The following is a 22389-nucleotide window of genomic DNA, read 5'->3' as shown; positions in this document are numbered from 1 at the left end:
GGTTAGCGTAGTTAGCGTAATTAATCGACGTGCCAAATTGCCGAATATATTAGGTCATATGATATTACAAGTTATTACGTTTGTGTAACGATCTTATTCACATGAGATATAAATATTGATAATTTGGTTTAGCGTAGTTCAGATGTGATCGGTTTTACGAATTTTGCCGATGCTACATCTAAGCTGTGTCGTATACTTTAGTTATCAACAAAACTACTCCCCACTACTCGTCCCCCCATACAGATGCTGTAATCTTACGCGGAGTACTCCCTCAGCTTCTCGACGACCAGGTCCTTGTTCTTCCGGAGCCAGTCGATGTTGACCCGCGCGATCTCGATCCCCTGGGAGACGGCCAGCTTCGACCCGGACAGGTATTTCTCATTCTTCTCTTTCCACGCTAAGAACTAATTGGAAAACAAATTTGTAATTAATGAAATTATCATGATCATCTGATCAAGATACAAATGTACTTTTTAGTGGATTCTTAGATGCACTTTAAAATTGTCATTGTATAAATGGACCACTTGTTGGTATGTAGTCACCACCGCTCATAGATATGGGCGCTGTAAGGAATATTAAGGATTAAGATGTTATGCCTTCCTTGCCTTTAGTCACATGGGCTTATTCACTCTTCAAACTGGAATACAAAAATATTTAGTACTGAGTTTGGTAGTAGAATATCTGATGAGTGGGTGGTACCTATATAGATGCGTAGGCTTACTTATTATACAAAGTGTGGCCTATCAGCGTCGGATACATAAAGTATTTGCAAGCCTTTCTATGTTTGCCGAAACCTTGCCACCACTTTTAAGTATATATATTAACATGTATTGAATAAGCAAACTAACTTCATCAAGTTCCTTCTGAGTGGTGAACTGTCCGAGCAGTGTCTTTATAATGCCGCCAATGCGACGATCTTGACCGCGGAAACTGAAACGAAAGCCGAATGTTACATTAGAAAATAGACCTTACAGTAAAATGTACCTGAGCGCTGTGACGGGCGCCAAGTTCTAATAGGCTTTAATAGGCTATTTGACTGGTTTTTAAAATCCATTTTATATTATTTACTAGAGGTTAAGGAACCCTGTAAAAGTTGATTTTTGTCAAATAGCCTATTACAAGTGCAAGCGTGCTAAAAAGTACTGGATTTAATTTTTAATTACTCGTCAAATTAACAAATAATGATGTTATCATGATTATAGATAAAAATTGTAAAAGTGAAGGTAACCCTGGCTTTTGTGTAGGTATGAGATCGTGGGACACAAAGCTAGTATCGGAGGAGCGTAGCGGGGGAGGGTAGTTAGTGTGCACTCACGCGTCGTATATGTCCCGGATGCGCTCGTAGACGAAGTCGCGCGCCACGTAGTAGCCGACCTCGGAGCGCGCGACGGCCGCGATGACGGCGCCGGCGTCCTGGCGGCGGATGAGGCCGGCGTCGTCCACGGCCCAGGCCAGGTACTGCGCCAGCAGCCACACGTCGCGCGAGCACGCCAGCGCGTGCAGCAGCGCGTCGGCGGCCGCGGCCACGTTGGCGGCGCCGCGCCGCGCCAGCGCCCAGCGCCACTCGCGCACGCCGCCGCGCCGCAGCGCCACGCAGTACACCGTGCGCCGCAGGTCCGTCGGGATGCTGCCGACACGGGGAGCTCAGTTAGCGGTCGGTCACTCCCTAAAGTCACACTTTCGCCCAAATAACCGAAGTTTAGTAACCGAAATTTTTGTACACGTCACTGTTCGGGACAAGCGGAGCCAGTCACCATAAGGCATCCCATCCTCACTGTGGACTTCTGCAACATAAAGGGATTCAAGTCCAACTTGAACCCCGTTCACTTTCTTACCGACACCCAGATATTCCCTCCTTTTCTTTCATACCCGGGGTACAAATTGGAACATTCCAAGTTTCTGGTCAACCTGACACTTCGTTCACCCGCATTATCTTTGGTATTTCCCAGTTCTCAAGGATATCGCTTTCTGTTTGAGATTGAGGTCGTACGAAAATGGAATATTTCAACCATATCTTCGTTCCTTGGCTCGTGACTAGGACGGGGTCATTTTTCGAGGTTCCTAATGTAGTTTTTCCAGATTGCCTTGTTTCATTTTCGTCTAAGAGTGTGATGCCACCATCACTACTATAGGCTGACATATGGTTGATTATTTGTTTTCCTTTTATGGCCTCTAAAATGTCATTATTGTAAAAAGCGCCCCCTGCTTCTTCGATTCTCACCTTTGTCAACTCTTCTTGTTGGTTATATATATATATAAAGCTTACAGCCTTACGGATGTTCCTGCATTTCGAAGTTTTAGTGGCTTTTGTAGCATGGAGTATTGCAATATATTCGATGAAGGTCTCACCCATGCCTGCTATGGGCCTTGCCGTTGGTGGAATGTATAGGTGCTTTTGGGTTTAGAGAACTTATTGTTTTGGATTTTTAATCAAGTTCTCTTCGTGGTTGAGGTCCGGATCTGATTTGGAATGTTATTTGGAGTATTTCCGTGCCTGGTTAAAAATCTCCGAGGCTTTGACGAACCCGATAAAGATTTACTTCGCCCAGAGGAGTTAGATCGACAGTCGCTGAATACCAGCGTGGACGAGATGATCTTGCGAGTGATTTGGGAGTATTCACTAGCTTCTAATAACTTGGTGGTGAGTTGTAAGCTTGGGCGTCAGTTTCTACTGCGTAAGAAATATCCCTGGCATCCTTCATTGTTTTCCATGAACTTCTGTTCATATCTGTTCTGTGACACTGCTTTTCAGATGATTGAATTCTAAATGCTTTATTAAATCCTTGAGGGATATTGGCTTTAGTGGTCCTGCATCGTTGGTCAACTTAGGGAAGAAATATTGGTGTCTCTTGTGTTATGCCTTTTCACAGCTAAGTAGATAATGTTCTTCACAAATGAGTTGAGTTGCTCTGATTTGCGTTTTCTAGCAGTATCAGTATTTCGACCTCTGTCAGTTTAGAGCTGGATTCCAAGGTCGATGCGATATGAAAAAAAAGGGCAGACCGGATAGGTTGACCTTTAGTTTTGAACCGGTACAGATATTCGGCTATGCTTGCATGACCTGTAAGTGCCAGCACTTGGATGGGTATCGACTCGATAGTGAAAGATATTTCACTATTCGGTATGCTTTACATACCTTTACATACCTGAAGTCATACCGAGAACGCGGAGTGAACTGGGAAACCTTCGAGGTGACCCTGCAGCACCGTATAGGGAGACTGAAGTTCAGAAGACCAGTAGAAGAAGTATGCGAGCAGTACACTAGAATCTTGACACGGACTGCGGAAGACAGTCTGGGGACGCGCAGCAAGAGGAACGCCGGTGGCTAAGAGTGGTGGTCTCCTGACCTTGACAAGCTGCGACGAGCCGTATACTGCGCTCGTCGGGCCTGGCAGCAGTCACGAAAAGTGGACGCCGAGATTGCCCACTTTCGACGCATAGCAGAATCCGGAAATGAGGATCCCTACGGACTTGCGCACCGTGCCGCCTCTGGCCGAGTGCGCCCACCCCCGAACATCATTCATGGCATGAAGCTGTTCGAAGGGCACACCCAATCAGCGGAAGATACCATGACCGGACTAATAAGAATCCTATGCCCAGATGACGATCCGGACAGGGACACCCCATACCACCGGCAAGTCAGGATAGCAGCTGCATGCGCCCCTTCAGGGACGGATTGTAGTGAACCCACTAGGAAAGCTCTTGGAGAGATTGTCAAAGAATTACCGAACACAGCACCCAGCATGGATGGGATAACAGCCAAGATTGTAAGACACGCGTGGAGAATCAGCGAAATGGAAATGCTCAGAATGTACTCCGCGTGCATAAGAGAGGGCGTATTCCCATCCATCTGGAAGACTGCAAGGCTTGTGGTCATTCCCAAGGGTAACGACAAGCCGCTTTCGGATCCCAAGGCGTACAGACCTGTCACCTTGTTGCCGGTACTCGGGAAGATCTTGGAGAGACTGATCGTCTTCTGCGCTCCCTGCCTGCACCGAAATTTGTCACCTGCGCAGCATGGTTTCACGCGTGGAAGGTCCACAGTGACGGCACTCAGTGCTGTAATGGACCGAGTCCAGAACACCGCGGAAAACTATGTGCAGCTAGTTCTTCTGGATATTTCCGGGGCCTTCGACAACGCCTGGTGGCCCATGGTCCTCGTGAAGGTTAAGCAAGGTGGTTGTCCACCAAATATTTATAAAATCTTGGTGAGTTACTTTACTAACAGACGCGTCGGGATTTTCATGGGCGGCCGGGTGGTGTGGAAGCTATCCACCATGGGATGCCCCCAAGGCTCGGTGTTAGGGCCAACCCTATGGAATATCCTGCTAGATGACATCCTGCGGATGCCGTTGCCAGTAGGCGTAAGCATGCTGGCATATGCAGATGACATCACCCTGGTCATAGAGGCGCCATCCAGGGCGGCGATAGAGCGTAATGTCCTGTCGGCGCTCCAGGCGGTGTCCGACTGGGGGTATCGGAACCGTCTCAGCTTCTCTCCTGCCAAGTCGCAGACCCTTCGTCCAGTTATGCCGTGAGGAGCGCTTTGCTCCGGACTCAGCGCCCGGCTCTGGTCCTTTTGACCAAGGCATAATCGGTCGGTTAGCACTGCGGCATTGCCCGTGCTTGCCGGGGTGCTCCCGGCCGACTTAGAGGTGCAACGAGCGGGACGATTCGCGCAGGAGGCCGGAGGGTTGGCCGGCAGGGAGCGGAGAGGTAAGAAACGGGATCTTACAGCGATTGTCGTTGCTCAGTGGCAAGACAGATGGAATTCCAGTGAGAACGGTAAGGACTTGAGGAAATTCTTTCCAATCGTAGCCGACAGATTAGCATTCGGATGGATAGAACCGGACTATGCAACATCCCAGATGTTGACAGGACACGGCTGCTTCAACGGGCGCTTGCACGCCATGACGCTAAGCGAGAAGGCGGCGTGCTTCTGCGGCGCCGTAGAAGAGACCCGTGACCACGTCCTATGGGAATGTGAGCTTTACGCCGACGAAAGATCTGAAATGTTAAGTGACTGGAGGAGAGCGGTGGAAGGACCTGCATACTATCAAGAACTGGTAAACAGCGAAGACGGCTTTAGAAGGTTGAAAGTGTTTGCGCACAAATAGCACGCGAAAAGGAAGCAACTGGAGAGTGAATGATAGACTGCTCGAGCGCGAAGTACTGTGGTTTGATGTACAGCCCCATTAGGGGAGAGTGGTCATAGAACAGGGACAGGATACAGAAAAAATTGTAGGGAGCGAAGAGCGGACTCGGGAAAGAGCAAACGCAAGTACCGAGCTCGTCTCCCAAGATTCGGTCCGTATACCGTAAGGTGGGTAGGACCATGGGTCGGTGGTGGGATACCTTGGGGTGGAACTTATCAGTAACAACTCCTGTGCTGGTGAATTCGTATCTGTCCTGACATTGCCCAATCGATTCCTGGTGAGTCTTCTTTTTGACAAATGACAGTAAAAGTTTGTCGTAGTCTAGGAGTCAACTTTGTTATAAGCTGCTTGTATTTGCTTGTTCATTTCCAGCCGTACTGTCGCGTATGTGGACCTGATCTAGACCATCTTTCATGCGCACTTAAATTTCTTATGCTTTCTTTTGTCTTGTAATGGCATAGACTTTTGAGAGATTCTTGAGCAGTCCGAACGAAGATCAATCTTGAGTCAATCAACTTGTTACTTATTTGGTTCCTGTTAATATTTCTATTGGTGTGTGGATGGCGAATATTTTCGATTGGAACACTGTAGAAGGTATAAAGACTAAACGTGACGTTGTTATTTTCCGTACCAAAGTCAAAGTCAAAAACCTTTATTCAAAATGGAAGTGTTTACACTTTCTTACTGACTGTCGAAAACCGGGAATAGCCCCGGTTCGGAATATAATACTTTAGACCTGAGAAGAACCGGCGAAAGAAACTCAGCGGGATATATATTTTTTTTAATTTTATAATGTGTATTTATTTTCTATAATGTTTGCAGTCAACTAGAAAGTCATTAGTGCTGTAATATCCTTTAGCACACAAACGCTCTTTACGATTCTTTTGAATTTTATAATTGAATATTGTTGAACGTTTTCTGGGATCCTGTTGTAAAAACGTATACATTGCCCCAAAAAAGAGTTACTAACCCTGTGTAATCGGGTACTAGGCTTCACAAGTTTATTCTTGTTCCTAGTATTCATGGAACTGTACTGTACGTCACAATTTTTGGAAAAATCATTTATGTTACATACATGACATTATCAAAAACAAATTGAGAAGCGACAGTCATTATTTTAATTTCTTTAAATTTACATCTTAACGAATCTTTTGGGCCCAGGTTATAATTGCACGAATAGCCCTCTTCTGCAGTACAAAAAAGTATCAATGTCAGCTGCATTACCCCAGAGTAGGATGCCATACGACATAATACCGTGGAAATAGCAAAATACATAAGGCGAGCCGTATCCACATCGGTCAAAAGTCTAATCTTTTTTACCGCATAGTCTGCAGAGCTGAGTCTATTCTTCTTTATTCCCATTGGAGCTTAGAGTCTATGGTCATACCAAGGAACTCTGTTGATTCTAATACATCTAATGCTTCCTCGTTTAAAAGTACATTCGTTTTGACACATCTTACATAGGGAGTAGTGAATTTAATACATTTTGTCTTTTCACTATTTAACATTAAATTATTGACACTAAACCAATGTACTATTTCCGAGAGAGCATTGTTCACATCTTCATACATTAAGAGACGTCTATTTATTTTAAAAATTAAAGAAGTATCGTCAGCAAACAATACTATCTCGAGTTTATCACCTAAGAGATGTGGGAGGTCATTTATATAAACAAGGAAGAGAAATGGACAAGAATTGATCCTTGAGGGTAACCTGACCTGACCACAGTAACCTGAGCCCCGGGAGATCTCTTTCCATTTAATTCAACCCTCTGAATCCGATTGCTTAGATACGAAATCAGAAGACTGAGTGCTGTGTCCCTGATTCCATTACCCTTATCCTATCCTGATACCCTTCCCCCATGGTAGGGCGGTTCCTTATTTCTGCTACCGTCTATGTATTTTTGAAGATCGATGATCAAATGGACTCTAAGCTTTCAGCATTTATGTTATCCAGGAAGTCGAACTCAGTTGTTAGGAGTTGTGACAGATTAGAACTACAAGTTTGATTACCTTCTGTTCTACCTCATTTCTAGGCACAAGAGAAACCTCCTATTAAAAATAGTTTTGCCGCTTCATGGATTCTAATATCAACTGGTACCTGTTAGTTAGTGCGAGTTCTGATGTTCTAGATGCTATGCTGAACCATTGTTTTTTTTTATGCATATTCGATTTGGGTTGAGTCATGGATGTCACAGAATTTGTTGAGCTCGGTGGGTGGAACTAACGCGGTCACCCGAGGGTAAGTCATCACTGCCCACAAACAATGGCGCTCTAAGAAATATTAATGTCCTTACATCATCAAAGTGCCACCAACTCGGCAACTGAGATGTTACGTCCATTGTGCCTGTAGTTACACTGACACTTTTCTTTGTAGTGGTAGTAGTTTATTTTTATTTCATTTTTTGTATCTGATACGTATATTGTTTTTTTCTTGTAGCATTGTTGAAATGATTTATTAAACCAAGGAGGTGGATTACTCAGCTTAAACTTGATAGAAGGTACATACTTATCAATGACATTATTGAGTGCTCCATATAACGTTTTTACAATTTCATCAATATTAACACAGCCGGCAAATATTTTTAGCCAATCTATCACAGAATGAGTCTTGTCTGTAGCACAATAATCAGCTTTGTAAAAGTTTTTTTTCTCACTATTTAGGTTTTTACTAAGTTTGCAGCTCATATTAAATAAAATTTCAATATCTAGTTAAGCCATACCACCAAGAAAAAATAAAAAAGTAGAATAATCATCACAAATTATTTATGTGAACCAATTACATTTTTGTGGATAGTTTCCACAATAAAGTCATAATATTATAAACTAATATTAATATATAGTATGTATGTGTCACTCACGGGTTGTTTTCATCCGGGTTGTCGGTGTTCATCCACTGCTGGAACATCTCGATGGCGTTCTCCTCGCAGCCCGGCACCTTCACGCTGCACGCCCACGCACTCGTCATCGTCTGCCGGGGGAACCATTGGTCAGCAATGGTTGGGTAATGCCTTAGACCTTAGTCAATGTGTAACCCTTTTGGGTTCTCGATTTAATGGCACATATTATATTCTTAGTGCCCTTTGTCTAAGGGCGAATTTGGTCATTTGTCATCGGGTGACCCATGCAATGGTCGGGTAATGTCTTAGACCTTAGTCAATGTGTAACCCTTTTGGGTTCTCGACTTAATGGTACAAATTATATATATTCTTAGTGCCTCATGTCCATGGGTGACATTGGCCAACTGTATATCAGTGACAATTTCATCTAATTTACTTTTAAATTAATTAATTTGTTATAAAATAAACTAAACAATATACTTTATATGTATTTTTTAGATTTTAATCTTAACATATCTCGGCAGCACGAGCGCCGGTAATAATGATTCACAGAACCGGTATGTACTTTTGTTCCATTAAAAGTATATAGTAGGTAATCTGACCTGCATCTTGACGCTGGTGAGGTCGTTGGGGTCGAGGATGTCCTTGACGGCGAGCCCGCCGGCGCGGCGGTAGGCGTCGCTGAGCAAGCGGCGCACGAACTTCTGGAAGGCGCCGTACTGGGGGCTGCGCTTCAGAACGTTCTCGATCTTGGCCAGCGCGCTCAGCCCCGTGCTCAGAGGCAGGTAGGCTGCCTCTCGCCGCAGGTAGCTCGCCAGCCTGCGGGCAGCATCACTACTCAGCACCCTGCCCACCTTAGGGGTTGTCCATTAATCACGTGATCTTTTTTTTAGCATTTTTTAACCCCCCCTCCCGAATTGGTGATACGTAGTGACGTTGACCCCCCCTCCCCCTTCTCGACATCACGTGTATTTTTAGTACCTACAACGAATCTTAAAAATTTTCTGAATATTATCTTAATTTAAATACAGGTATAAACTATAATCTTATTTTATTCTGAAATTAAGGACCATATTTGTTTAAAAATCGCGCATTAGACGAAAAAAATAAATACACGAGATATATTACCACACCCCCCCTCGCCCTTGTGTTATTTTCGTGATTTTTATCAACCCCCCCCCCTTTCAAGCCTCACGTGATTAATGGACAACCCCTTACCCAGTCACGCAGTCACGGGACACTCACTGCATGGTGGTGCCGTAGTCCAGCTCGTTGTTCCAGGCGAGCGCGAAGGCGTCCGTCAGCAGCTGCACGCGACCCTCGACGGGGATGCTTTCCAGCTCGCCGCTCGTCAGCGTGGCCGACAGCAGCTTCCAGTTGCGCTCGTCGTAGTTCACTCGGTACGGAGCTGGGGAGAGGACCCATCGATGGGCCTTAGATTACCTACATAGAATGGCGAATGGCCAATGACACTTGACCCTCGTCATACTTTACTAGTGTGCATGCACATTAAAATAGCGGCCAACTGTTGGCCACTTATTTTTTTCCACGCGTTCTCATCTTTGTCAGTCTAACACGTTAAAAATACCCAAAGGTTGACTTCACATTTCATAAGTGCATTGTTCAAATGTTCAGAGTGGTCATAGAACAGGGACAGACAGAGAAATTTGTAAGGAGCGAAGAGCTCGTCTCCCAAGATTAGGTTCGTATACCGTAAGGTGGGTAGAACCTTGGGTTGGAGGTGGGATTATTGACATGGCATACCGATCATGTTATAGCCGTCTCCCAAGATTAGGTTCGTATACCGTAAGATGGAGAGGACCTTGGGTTGGAGATGGGATTGGTGACAAGGCGCATACCGATCATGTTATAGCCGTCTCCCAAGATTAGGTTCGTATACCGTAAGATGGAGAGGACCTTGGGTTGGAGATGGGATTGGTGACAAGGCGCATACCGATCATGTTATAGCCGTCTCCCAAGATTAGGTTCGTATACCGTAAGATGGAGAGGACCTTGGGTTGGAGATGGGATTGGTGACAAGGCGCATACCGATCATGTTATAGCCGTCTCCCAAGATTAGGTTCGTATACCGTAAGATGGAGAGGACCTTGGGTTGGAGATGGGATTGGTGACATGGCGCATACCGATCATGTTGTAGTTGAAGAGAAGCCAGTCGGCGGGCCCGGCGCCGTGCTCGAAGCGGTGCTCACTGGAGACGCCCTCGTCCCGGGCCAGCCACTGCACGGGCGGGGGGGCGGAGTCCCGCGCGCACAGCACGCTCAGCGGCACCCACCACGACCCCGCGCCGCCCACGCCCAGCGTCGTGTAACGACGCTGCAGAACCATTGGTGACACCATTATTTGACTACTAGCTTTTGCCCGCGACTTCCTTCGCGTGGACTTCAGTCTAGTAATCGCTTAAAATCGCTTCGTAAATAAGCCATTATTTCTCGTACAAAGGTAAAGGATAAAAAATGATTATTGTGGGTTATTCCTAAGAGATAAAGATCATCACGGACTTTTTTGTAGACCTTTTTAAGTTGTACAATACTGTAGTACATTGTTTTGATCTATCTTGTAGGATTCAGTCAGCGTTTGCAATGTAAGCGCAAAAAATGTGTTTTTTTACGACCTCACATTAGAAACCTCAAAAATTGTAGCCTATGTGTTATTCTGATGTATAAGCTATATTGTGGTAAAGTTTCATTCAAATCCATTCAGTAGTTTTTACGTGAAAGAGTAACAAACATCCATACATCCATACATACAAACTTTCGCCTTTATAATAGTAGTAGGATTATTGATGATTAGCAGAGTGAAGTGGTAGCGGGCTGGTTAGGTATGTGGAAGGACTGATAACCGTTGGGTAAAAGGAGCTCTAGATTGAGGACCTCAGATGAAATACAATACATGACGTCACTCTACCAAGTGAACTGTTAGTGGGAGTGGGGGGATTACATGTAATCAGAGTATATTATGAGTTTAAAAATGGTTATTTACTAATGAATGTTGAAAATAATACTTAATTTATTCAAAAATCCATACATAAAAATGCACTTTCAAACGTTTGTCACGTGACACAAAACGCTTCTGATTGGCCGGGCTTATGATGAAGTCACTTTCTTGTAAACTTTAGTTTTCTACTATATGTACCACAGATTAAAATACAGGAAAATGACGTCACCGACCCCATTGCAGCGCCATATTGTCCAAGTATCGTTTTCGCGCGTTATTTACATATGGAATTTTTTTCGGCATATTCTAGTACATAGAAATAAAAAACACAACTTTTACTGGGTTCCTTAACTTCTACTAAATAATATAAAATGGATTTTCAAAACCCAGTCAAATAGCCCATTATGTAATGATGATAATGATTATTGACACCATCACATCTTGACTGACCTGAGTGATGGTCACCGACTGGTCGCTGTAGTCCCTGGTGACGGTCAGCAGCGGGTAGCCGGTCTGCTTGGTCCAGGTGTCCATGACCTGTTTCACGGTCACGTTCCTGCTCAGTCCGCCGTACTGCCGGTTGACGGCCGTCAGCTCTGACCAGAGGTCATCTTGCTCGGCGTTGGAGTACGAGTACTTCGTTAGGTAGCTGTGATCAATATTTTACAGTTAAAGTATATTTAAGTAGCGACGACCTCCGTGGTCGAGTGGTGTGTACACCGGTTTTCATGGGTACGCCACTCCGAGATCCTGGGCGGTTCCCGGCCGAGTCAATGTAGATTACCATTAGTTTTCTATGTTGTCTTGGGTCTGGGTGTTCGTGGTATCGTTACTTCTGATTTCCATAACACAAGTGCTTCAGCTACTTACATTGGAATCAGAGTAATGTATGTGATGTTGTCTCGTGTATAAGTATGAGCATACAATTTATGATTTTACCTATTTTATAGAAATTTGAGAAATAGAGACACGACCGTCATGAGGATCAGAAAATAGTCTTTTTTTGGTTCCCATGACCGAATTTCTGCAATTATAACTCTCAATGAATATTCAACGAGATGGCCCAATGGTTAGAACGCGTGCATCTTAACCGATGATTGCGGGTTACAAAAAGTGGTTTAACTAAAAACTCTGGTTTAAACTACGGTTTAAGCAAAAACGTTATTATAAAAAAGGGTTTAGCGATAAACCATAGATTATACTATGGACTAACGTTAAACCTCAGCGACTCTAGTTTTACGATGCCAAAGTTTATATACAACAAACAACAACAACAACAGCCTGTAAATTCCCACAGCTGGGCTAAAGGCCTCCTCTTCTCTTAAGGAGAGTCTTTGGAACATATTCCACCACGCTGTTCCAATGCGGGTTGGTGGAATACAAACGTGGCAGAATTTCTATGAAATCTGTCACATGCAGGTTTCCTCACGACGTTTTCCTTCACCGCTGAGCACGAGACGAATTATAAAGACAAATTAAACACATGAAACAGCTCGCCTGGGTTTGAACCCGCAATCATCGGTTAAGATGCACGCGTTCTTCACTCGCGTACGTCACTTGATAATAATATAATGTCCAAGAGGTCGATACGCACTTGTGCAGAGCCTGCCTGAAGACCTCCTCGCCGAGGAACATGAACATCATGCGGATGACAGTGGAGCCTTTGCGGTACGAGATCGTGTCGAAGATCTCCGAGATGCGCTTCGGGTCGTCGATGGGGACGGACACCTGCAACGACGTCCTCTTTATTATTATTATTATTATTTATGTTTCTCTTCTGTTTTTTTCTCCCTTTTAGAGGGGTAGTGGAACTGATACACGAGCCTAAGCCAAGTGTATCGGCCTTTAAATTAAGGATCTGATAATGCTAAGAACTTACGAGTGAGACGGCAAGTGTTGAGGATAACTGCTTTCTGAATGAGTCTGATGGTGGATGAGGGCATTTGCAGGGCATTTAGGTTATTCGATAGAGTTTTCGGGACAACGCCCGTTGTAGATATTACAATGGGCAAGATTTTTATGTTATCTACTTGCCATTGCCTTTTAATCTCATTATTATTATTATTTTTTTATGGTATAGGTTGGCGGACGAGCATATGGGCCACCTGATGGTAAGTAGTCACCATCGCCCATAGACAATGACGCTGTGAGAAATATTAACTATTCCTTACATCGTCACTGCGCCACTAACCTTGGGAACTGAGATGTCCCTTGTGCCTGTAGTTACACTGGCTCACTCACCCTTCAAACCGGAACACAACAATACTGAGTACTGTTATTTGGCGGTAGAATAACTGATGAGTGGGTGGTACCTACCCAGACGGGCTCGCACAAAGCCCTACCACCAAGTAAAATTATTTTATTTATTATTAAGATACACCATCGACTTAGCATAATAACTAACACAATATTATAATGCACTAAATATAAAATCCAGTATGATTTGCCTTTACAGGTGTATACAACATTGTTGGCATTTGTTTGTGTTGTTACATGATGCTATTAAAGTATCATCTAAATAGTATAAAACTAAAACAAAACAAAACAAAATAAAATAAAAGCTAGGTGCAAACAAGTTAAAAATTAAGAATTAAATTAATAACAATATTAATCCACTTAATCTAGATGAGATAGAGAAGTAAAGTGCAACAAATAATTATTAACTATTACTACAATCATTCTTCGTCATAAATAACATCTAAACACTTTCTAACAAATTTGGAGGGTGAATGATATCGATGCTACCCTTTAGACTCCTGGATTGAGGCAATTTAGGAATAACCTCCATGGTCGAGTGGTGTACACCGGTTTTCATGGTCGATGTAGATTACCATTAGTTTTCTATGTTGTCTTGGGTCTGGGTGTTTGTGGTATCGTTACTTCTGATTGTCCATAACACAAGTGCTTCAGCTACTTACATTGGGATCAGAGTAATGTATGTGATGTTGTCTCATATTTATTTATTTAACATATCGCGATACTACTCGCGACTCATTCAAAGCCCATACTACAACAATAGTGTCTCCAGTCCAGTCTCGTAGTAAAGACGGAGTCAGCTATAGTACGACACAGCTTAGATGTCGCATCGGCAAAATTCGTAAAACCGATCACATCCGAATTGAGTACGCTATCCCAAATTATCAAAATTTATTTCTCATGCGAATATGATCTTTATACAAACGTAATAACTTGTAATATCGTATGTCTTAATATATTCGTCAATTTGACGCGTGGATTTACATGCACTTGCTTTCTCTGACGCGAGAATCTATAGCGACGAATAGCGTCGAATGACGCGAGAGGGAGCTATTTCTATCGGTTGTGTAAATCGACAGTAATCGCGGTTTTATTTTCATTCCATTGCATTTCCCGATGCTGTACATTTAATTTGTGTCGTACTATACATGTCAGTAGTACTAGTTTTATTGGCTCGTGTGTGTACGTGCGCGAGCGTATATGTGTGTGCGAACATGTGTGCGCACGTGTTTGTGTGTGTTTTTGTGTGCGTGTGTGTGCGTGTGTGCGTGTGTGCGTGTGTGTGCGTGTGTGTGCGTGTGTGCGTGTGTGTGCGTGTGTGTGCGTGTGTGCGTGTGTTTGCGTGTGTGCGTGTGTGCGTGTGTGTGCGTGTGTGTGCGTGTGAGTGCGTGTGTGTGTGTGTGTGTGTGTGCGTGTGTTTGCGTGTGTGCGTGTGTGCGTGTGTGTGCGTGTGTGTGCGTGTTTGCGTGTGTGTGTGTGTGTGTTGCGTGTGTTTGCGTGTGTGCGTGTGTGCGTGTGTGTGCGTGTTTGCGTGTGTGTGTGTGTGTGTTGCGTGTGTTTGCGTGTGTGCGTGTGTGCGTGTGTGTGCGTGTGTGTGCGTGTGTGTGCGTGTTTGCGTGTGTGCGTGTGTGCGTGTGTGTGCGTGTGTGTGCGTGTTTGCGTGTGTGCGTGTGTGTGTGTGTGTGTGTGCGTGTGTGCGGCACTGACCGGGTGCGAGGACTGCAGCGCGTCGAGCGCCAGCACGGACAGCGTGTTGTCGACGGCGTAGAGGCGGTCGGCGCGCCACGTGGGCTCCACGGCGCCCACGCCCACGGACGCCACGTATGTAGCGAAGCCCTCGTTGAGCCACAGGTCCGACCACCACTTCATGGTCACCAGGTTGCCGAACCACTGGTGGGCCAGCTCGTGCGCCACCACCTGTGCGTAAGAGAGACATTTAGTATCCAATATCTCGAAGGTTTCAAATATTCTGTCGCATATTGGGACCAGCCTTTTTTATTGGGACATGGCATCTAGTGGTCTGAAAATAAGAAGTTCAGTTTTATATTCCTGCTAAAGACAAAATCAATCTGTAAGGACTTTTTTTTAATTGGTAGATTTTAATTAATCTTTTCGTCATATGGAAATCTGATCATTTCACAACTTTTTCTCACATTTTCTGCATAACATTTTCTTACCTTTTTCAAAAATAAAGATATATAAAGTATGGTGTCGTACTCACCTCAGCAATCCTCTCCTTGTTCACGAAAGACGACGCATCCTTATCGTACAACAAAGCCGTTTCCCTGTAGGTGATGAGTCCCCAGTTCTCCATGGCTCCAGCCGCGAAGTCCGGGATCGCAAACATGTCCTGCTTCGGGAGGGGGAAGGAAACGTTGAACCACTTTTCGAAGTGCGACAGAACCTTCGGACCGATTTCTGCAGCGTACGACGTCTGAAAACAAAAACATCTATCAAATATGCCAAGTATACCAAGTATTGACAAGTCTAATCTTCCATACATACAAGAGTAGCCTATGAATTCCCCACTGTTGGGCTAAGGCCTCCTCTCCCTTTGAGGAGAAGTTCAGAGAAGGTCAGAGCGCTTACATCTTAACCGAAGATTGCATTCCATATGATTAATATGTGTTTAAAATCTTCTCGATCTCGGCGGTGAAGGAATACATCGTGAAGAAACCTACATATGACTAAAATTCTGCCATTTGTGAATTCACCAACCCGCATTCGTGCAGCGTGATGAAATATGCTGATAACCCAGCAGTGGAAATAATTGACAAAATTACCTGATCAATAGCATCGTTCCTCGCCCATATCCTGAATTTGGTGCGGGATAGATCTGGTGGGCTTTCCACGTAAGTGAACTTGGACACAACGTAAGCGACCAGGTAAGTCGACATCGGTACCGATTTAGCGAACTGATCCCAGACGAAGCTCGATTGATCCTTCCTGGAATAATTACACGAAACCATAAATTAAGGTAAAAGTTATCTCTGAATAACTTTGCAACTTATATAATAGCAAAACTCTTTAATATCATCAATTTAACAACGTTGTTGCTGTAATGCAAAAATTAATAATTTGGTCAATATATATTTATACATAATCTTCTCGATTTATTAATAAATAAAGTAATAAATTTCGTTTTAATCATAGAATGATTGTTCCAAATTTTGGATTCAAAGTCCTGGAATCAGATAGTAAAGATTCAAACAACCTCAATGATACGTAGTCCATGATTGCATATTCGTCATGCCAACATTAGATTCAGGAGAACAACTATTTTTTTACAAAGTAGCAGTTATACAACAGACTTCATCACTATTAAATTCATAATTACGTAACCAATTAGTTTTAATTACAAATTCACTTTTATTTTCGATTCAATCATTACGCGATTTTGCACAACAGCACGTATTTTTAAGTGCTAATGAACTTTAAAATATGACGTTTTGATTTAATTTAATTTCATAGTATGATTTGATATATATATGTCCCAGTCATCTGGTTGAATCTGTATTTGATTGTATAACTAGCGCGTTCATTGAATGACGACATTCAATTTAATGACTAACAACAACAGCAGCCTGTAAATTCCCACTGCTGGGCTAAAGGCCTCCTCTCCCTTTAAGGAGAAGGTTCGGAACATATTCCACCACGCTGTTCCAATGCGGGTTGGTGGAATACACATGTGGCAGAATTTCTATGAAATTTGTCACATGCAGGTTTCCTTACAATGTTTTCTTTCACCGCAGAGCACGAGATGAATTATAAAGACAAATTAAGCACATGAAACAGCGGTGCTTGCCTGGCTTTGAACTCGCAATCATCGGTTAAAATGCACGTGTTCTAACCACTGGGCCATCTCGGCTCTATCATAGACGTTGAATGGGATATACAGTGGCGGATTTACAAATCTGCCGCTAGTAGGCTAGTAGGCTATTCAATTTTTGCCGCCCCTACTGTTTTTTTGAGAGATTTCTGCCATTTCAACGTTTAAATAGTCTTAGTTTTCTTGCTATTATACCACGCATGAATGATTTAGTTATTAACCCGGTCCCCTACCTATCTATTCTAATATTATAAATGTGAAAGTAACTCTGTCGCTCTTTCACGACAAAGCCAATGAAGAGAATTTGATAAAATTTGTTATGAAGCAAACTTGAGATCCAAGAAAGGATATAGGCTATTTCTTTGCCTGACATATGACAACCAACACCCTAAAACATAAGTGAAGCCACGGGCGACTACTAGTACTATATAAACAAATACTTACTTAAATATCTGGCCGATTTTCTCCCACGGCCAATACGCTTCCATCGCACTAAAACATAAACACATACATGTAATCAATAAAAGGCATTACGACGAAATATGAGGCACTCCACTAAACTGTTTTTTCTGTTAGAAAAGTTCGCCACAAGACAAGACAAAGTCAAAGTCAAGTCAAAAACCTTTATTCAAAATAGAAGTGTTTACACTTTCTTATTGATTGTCGAAAATCTACCACCGGTTCGGAATATAATACCTCAGACCTGAGAAGAACCGGCGAAAGAAACTCAGCGGGTATTTTTTTTATAATGTCAATTTACAGTACGTCAACTAAAATCTTGGGAACAATTGCATCACTATTTAGGTAGGTATGAAATCTTCTTATCCTTCCCACAATAGCAGTCCCTTCTGATAAAATTTTATTTGATGTTTTGTAAGATAGCTATTGGGGACATTTTTATGAAATAATGTAAAAACCTATTAATGTCTCACAGCAGGGCCAAAGCCTCTTCTACTTTTTGAGGAGAAGATTTACGATATCATTCCAGCACGTGTTGCAAATCATTAGGCAAATGAATCAATTCATCATCATCATCATCAACAGCCTGTAAATTTCCCACAGCTGGGCTAAGGCCTCCTCTTCATTCGAGGAGAAGAATTGGAGCGTATTCCATCACGCCTCTCGATAAACATGTGGCAGAATTTCGTTGAAATTAGTCACATGGAGGTTTCCTCGCGATATTTTCCTTTACCACCGAGAGCGAGATGAATTATAAACACAACTTCAGAAAAATGAATATTCAGTGGTGCTTGCCCGGGTTTGAACCCGTAACCATCAGTTAAAATGCACGCGTTCTAACCAATGGATCTCAGCTCGGAACTGTTTGGTTCACCATTTATATGGAACACTTACTTGTTACTGGAGCTAGTGTCTAAGGGCATGTTCGATACAGCTGAGTAGTCCTTGTGATGGGCGATGTTGATAGCGAAGGTTGCCTTGTAGATCGGTTCATCGAAGCACGGGAAACCCTTGCGAGCTGATGTAGCCTCGAATTGGGTTGACACCAAGTACCTTAGAATACGATAATATATTTCTTTATCTCTATTTATAAAGTCTATATAGATACCATAGATTTATTTACTATTATGAAGAGGAAAAACTTGTATTTTTGTGTGTAAGTTTGTAATGAATAAACTCAAAAACTACTGTGCCGATTTCAACGATTCTTTCACCATTGGAAGGCTACATTTACCCTGAATAAAATAGGCTATATTTATTGCTAGAAGTTTAGGGATCACAAATTACGGTTACTTACTGTTTTTATCTTAAATATAATCCTGTATCGAGTAATATGTTTTTTTTTTGGAGAATCTTTACAAACTGTATTATAGAATCTTTACAGTTATTAAAAATGGGATATTTATCTATAGACTCGTTTAGTCCCGTTCAGTCTCATGAACAAGACCTTCGAAGATAATGTCGAATAAATATCCCATAGGTTTTTAATCTGTAGAATCTTATTATACAATATAATATTAATATACTCACTCGGTCCGTTTGCTTTTCAGATTCGTATACGAGCTGATATACGCTCCATCCAAGCCTTTGACCAGATTACCGTAAAACGGTATCGTGAGCGTGTAATTTTCATCTTCCTCCAAATCCCGGTCGAGAGTTATCGTCAAGAAATTATACGTGTCGTTAAGTTTGACGTCCGTCACTTTTGGCGTGTCTTTCAAACCTACAATGGATACTTTCTCGTCGTCGACCAGGAATTCTTGAGCGTGAAGAACTATTTTGGGCGTGCTTTTCTTTGCTATCAGCTGTAACAAGATATAAATATTATCATTCAATTATATAGACGAAATGTACCAGTATACGATTAGTTTATTAATTAACAAATTTTTTAAAGTTCGACAAACTATATCATACTAATACGAGTATGTTGCTATTTAATTAAAAATAAATAAATATATCACGATAGAGATTCCCCGACTTCGGACAGGTGCAGATTATAAAAAAAGATATTATATCAATATAATTTATAACCCATAGCACTCAAGAGTAATTTAACTTTCTGCTATTGAATATTTTTCAGTACTGAACATTAGTTCCGGACGTTACTGCCAACATATAAACCAACAATTTTTACTTTTTTGTATTAGTCATATATTAGCATGCAAATAACACTCACTAATTGATCATGAAAACTCAAAAACTGTAAAACCTACCAATTCGAAATTTGCCGGGTAGGTTAGTTATAGGGTGTAGATATCCTTAAGAGATAAAACGAGAGGTTTGAAGTTTGTACTTTATGTGCAAATTTCACGAGGGTGAGTCGCGATTCGACTAGTAGTACCTACATCATTGCCCATTTAAAATAATATCCTGCGAATCAACTCAATCATGATCACTGTTTGCACATACGACTATTTTCCACTCATCAAGGTCGTTAACCTCGAAAAAATAGAAAATGAAATACACTTATTCATAACCCAAATTCGGATGCATTGTATTGTCGCCCACACCTCGCTCCGAATAACGTTCTCTTGCGTTACAATCGACTACAATGCGACAAAAACATATTTTATTTCTTTTGTTATTATAAAACATGCAATAATTTAAGTTTCTGTCTCTCAAGGTGAATGTACTTTTTATCCGTGTCGCAGTAAATATAAATAAATTATTGACAAAGCCTAACTGGCAGTTTGGCTTTCTCGAAACCTTTTCATATATTCTGATTCAAGGACCATTCTATCACCGACTAAGAGATGGCTTTCATATTTTATAAAGAAAGGCAAACTAGGAAATAGGACCCGTGATTGTAAATGGCCAACGCTGGCCATAAACATTACCAATACGACAATAAACATGAGAACGAAGATTTTCTGTCCCAGGTCAGGTACATAGGTAGCTCATTTACCCTTGGATAACAACAGCCTGTAAATTTCTCACTGCTTTGCTAGGGACTTCTCTCCCTTGGAAGAGAAGGTTTGGAACACCATCTTACCCTTCTAATTGGGTCATAACTATTAGTATTGCTAATTAGTGGTAGAATCCGTGGTACCTAATGATACGGGCTTGCACAGAAATACCATGAACAAGTGTGAAAGTCAGAATTGTATGTGTCATAGCAGTGGTGAAAGAAAAACGAATTATATTTATCGTATTAATAATTATCAGTAGTGGCTCTCCTTGATGGCTGCGTGGTTAGAACGCGTGCATCTTAACCGATTCAAACCCAGGCAAGCACCGCTGAATATTCATGTGATTAATTTATGTCTATAATTCCTCTCGTGCTCGGCGGAAAACATCGTGAGGAAACTTGCATGTGTCTCATTTCATAGAAATTCTGCCACATGTGTATTCCACCAACGCGCATTGGAACAGCATGGTGAAATATGTTCCAACCCTTCTCCTCAAAGGTGGTCTTAACCCAGCACTAGAAATTTACAGGCTGTTGTTGTTGTGTTGTTTGTGGCTCTCCAGTAATACTTAGCGTTTATTCAAAAGATTTTATTAGTAATCTCGAAACTTATGACACATTTTGTTTTGATTCCATTTCAAATATTAAACATTCAATTAGAATCGGAGTTTGTTGAAAACAATTTACTTTATTTTTTTACGATTTTTTTTCTCAAACAATAAAAATCTAGGCCGTTAAATCAATGACTAATTAAGCTAGTTAAGAGAACATATTCACCCATATTTAATACAATGTACAGTGCATTATATTAAATATATACCACGTGGCACTTATTATTTTATAACTAATTGCTGTTGGTCGTTAGATGTTAAACATAACAAGTAAATAATGCTATGCTTGTTCTGTACATAATTATCCGTACACCATTTAATCAATTGGTTTATCTGTTTTTTAAATGTTGAAAAAGAGTAACTACTGAGTTTCTTGCCGGTAGAATCTACTTTCCGAACCGGTGGTAGCCTCACTTAATATATAAAAAAAGTTTTTAAATGACGATTCAAAAGTGCTTGTAAATAGCCTACTTTAAAAAAGTATATTTTGATTTCGATTTTTTGATTTTGTTCTTGAGATATCCAGACGGACAGATTTATTTTCGCATTCATAATATTAGTAAATAATTATAATAAAAAAATATTTAATAATTTTCATCTCTAAGTGCATCTAGATCTCATTTCTCAAATACATTTTATACAAAATTCACTCAAGCGTTTGAGCTGAATATTTGCACAAAATTTTGTAGCTGGTGACTTACACAACCTCGCGTTCTATATTTTTTTCATTTAAACTTTCAAATCTATCTGTGCCTTGAATGTGAACTACTATTATTTATAATGAATAATTATTTGATGTTATTATTTTGTATACAGTGTGTATATTTATTTATTTTCAATAGGCTCAGTCATCGTGTCTAAAATAATTATTAGTGTCTCAAATAGTTAAATCGTTAAAAATCTGATTATAAATTAACTGGTTATTGTTGTTAAGTAACCAGACGACTCGCTACTAAATAAATATTAACCATTCCCTATATTATGATGTTCCCTTTGCTAATTACTCACTCACTTAATAAAGTTACAAAAATAATGACTTCAAGCGGCGTCCGTACGCAATAACCTCAAAAATTACTACACGGATTTTTATCCGATTTTTACACGGAGTCACTCGTGACTTCGAGCAAATGCCCATGGCTCCGCGACCGATATCCCCCTGAGATCAAATAAAAACAAATGCATATTTTCAAAATAAAGTTTCTGATATTTCTAATGGTAACATATCGGTAAGTAGGTATTTCAACAAAGCATTATTTATTCGCAAACTGAAGAACAATGATAGTTTCTTTGTATAATCTAACCAAATAGTGTTCAGTTAAATGGGGCATTATCCTAATATGCCCAGGGCCTCCAATAGGTTATGAACGGCCTTTAAG

General features: G+C 41.6%; 2 protein-coding genes across 4 annotated transcripts in view; both read right to left on the bottom strand.

The window, feature by feature from the left end:
- Positions 1-102: 102 nt before the first annotated feature.
- Positions 103-16148, bottom strand: LOC124539690 (aminopeptidase N-like). Its single transcript, XM_047117014.1, has 12 exons — positions 15990-16148; positions 15428-15640; positions 14914-15123; positions 12545-12678; positions 11401-11599; positions 10140-10329; positions 9241-9403; positions 8598-8814; positions 8017-8126; positions 1316-1627; positions 849-930; positions 103-404 (listed from the first exon to the last, which is right to left on the bottom strand). The coding sequence occupies exons 1-12, from the start codon at positions 16101-16103 to the stop codon at positions 255-257; spliced, it is 2094 nt and encodes a 697-aa protein (XP_046972970.1). The 5' UTR covers positions 16104-16148; the 3' UTR covers positions 103-254.
- Positions 16149-17374: 1226 nt separating this feature from the next.
- The window catches only part of LOC124539691 (thyrotropin-releasing hormone-degrading ectoenzyme-like), a 40273-nt gene continuing 35258 nt past the window's right edge, over positions 17375-22389 (bottom strand). For 2 of the 3 annotated variants that reach the window (XM_047117017.1, XM_047117016.1), the window contains exons 3-5: positions 19025-19299; positions 18389-18547; positions 17376-17527 (exon numbers count right to left, since the gene is read on the bottom strand). In XM_047117017.1, the coding sequence (XP_046972973.1) occupies positions 17476-17527; positions 18389-18547; positions 19025-19299 (486 nt within the window). In that variant the 3' untranslated portion in view covers positions 17376-17475. Of the gene's footprint in view, positions 17528-18388; positions 18548-19024; positions 19300-22389 lie in introns of all 3 variants that reach the window. The other variant, XM_047117018.1, reaches the window with a different exon arrangement.

Source organism: Vanessa cardui, chromosome 23 (assembly GCF_905220365.1).
Source record: "Vanessa cardui chromosome 23, ilVanCard2.1, whole genome shotgun sequence".
NCBI lineage: Eukaryota > Metazoa > Arthropoda > Insecta > Lepidoptera > Nymphalidae > Vanessa > Vanessa cardui.
This window is presented reverse-complemented; position numbering and strand designations above follow the sequence as displayed.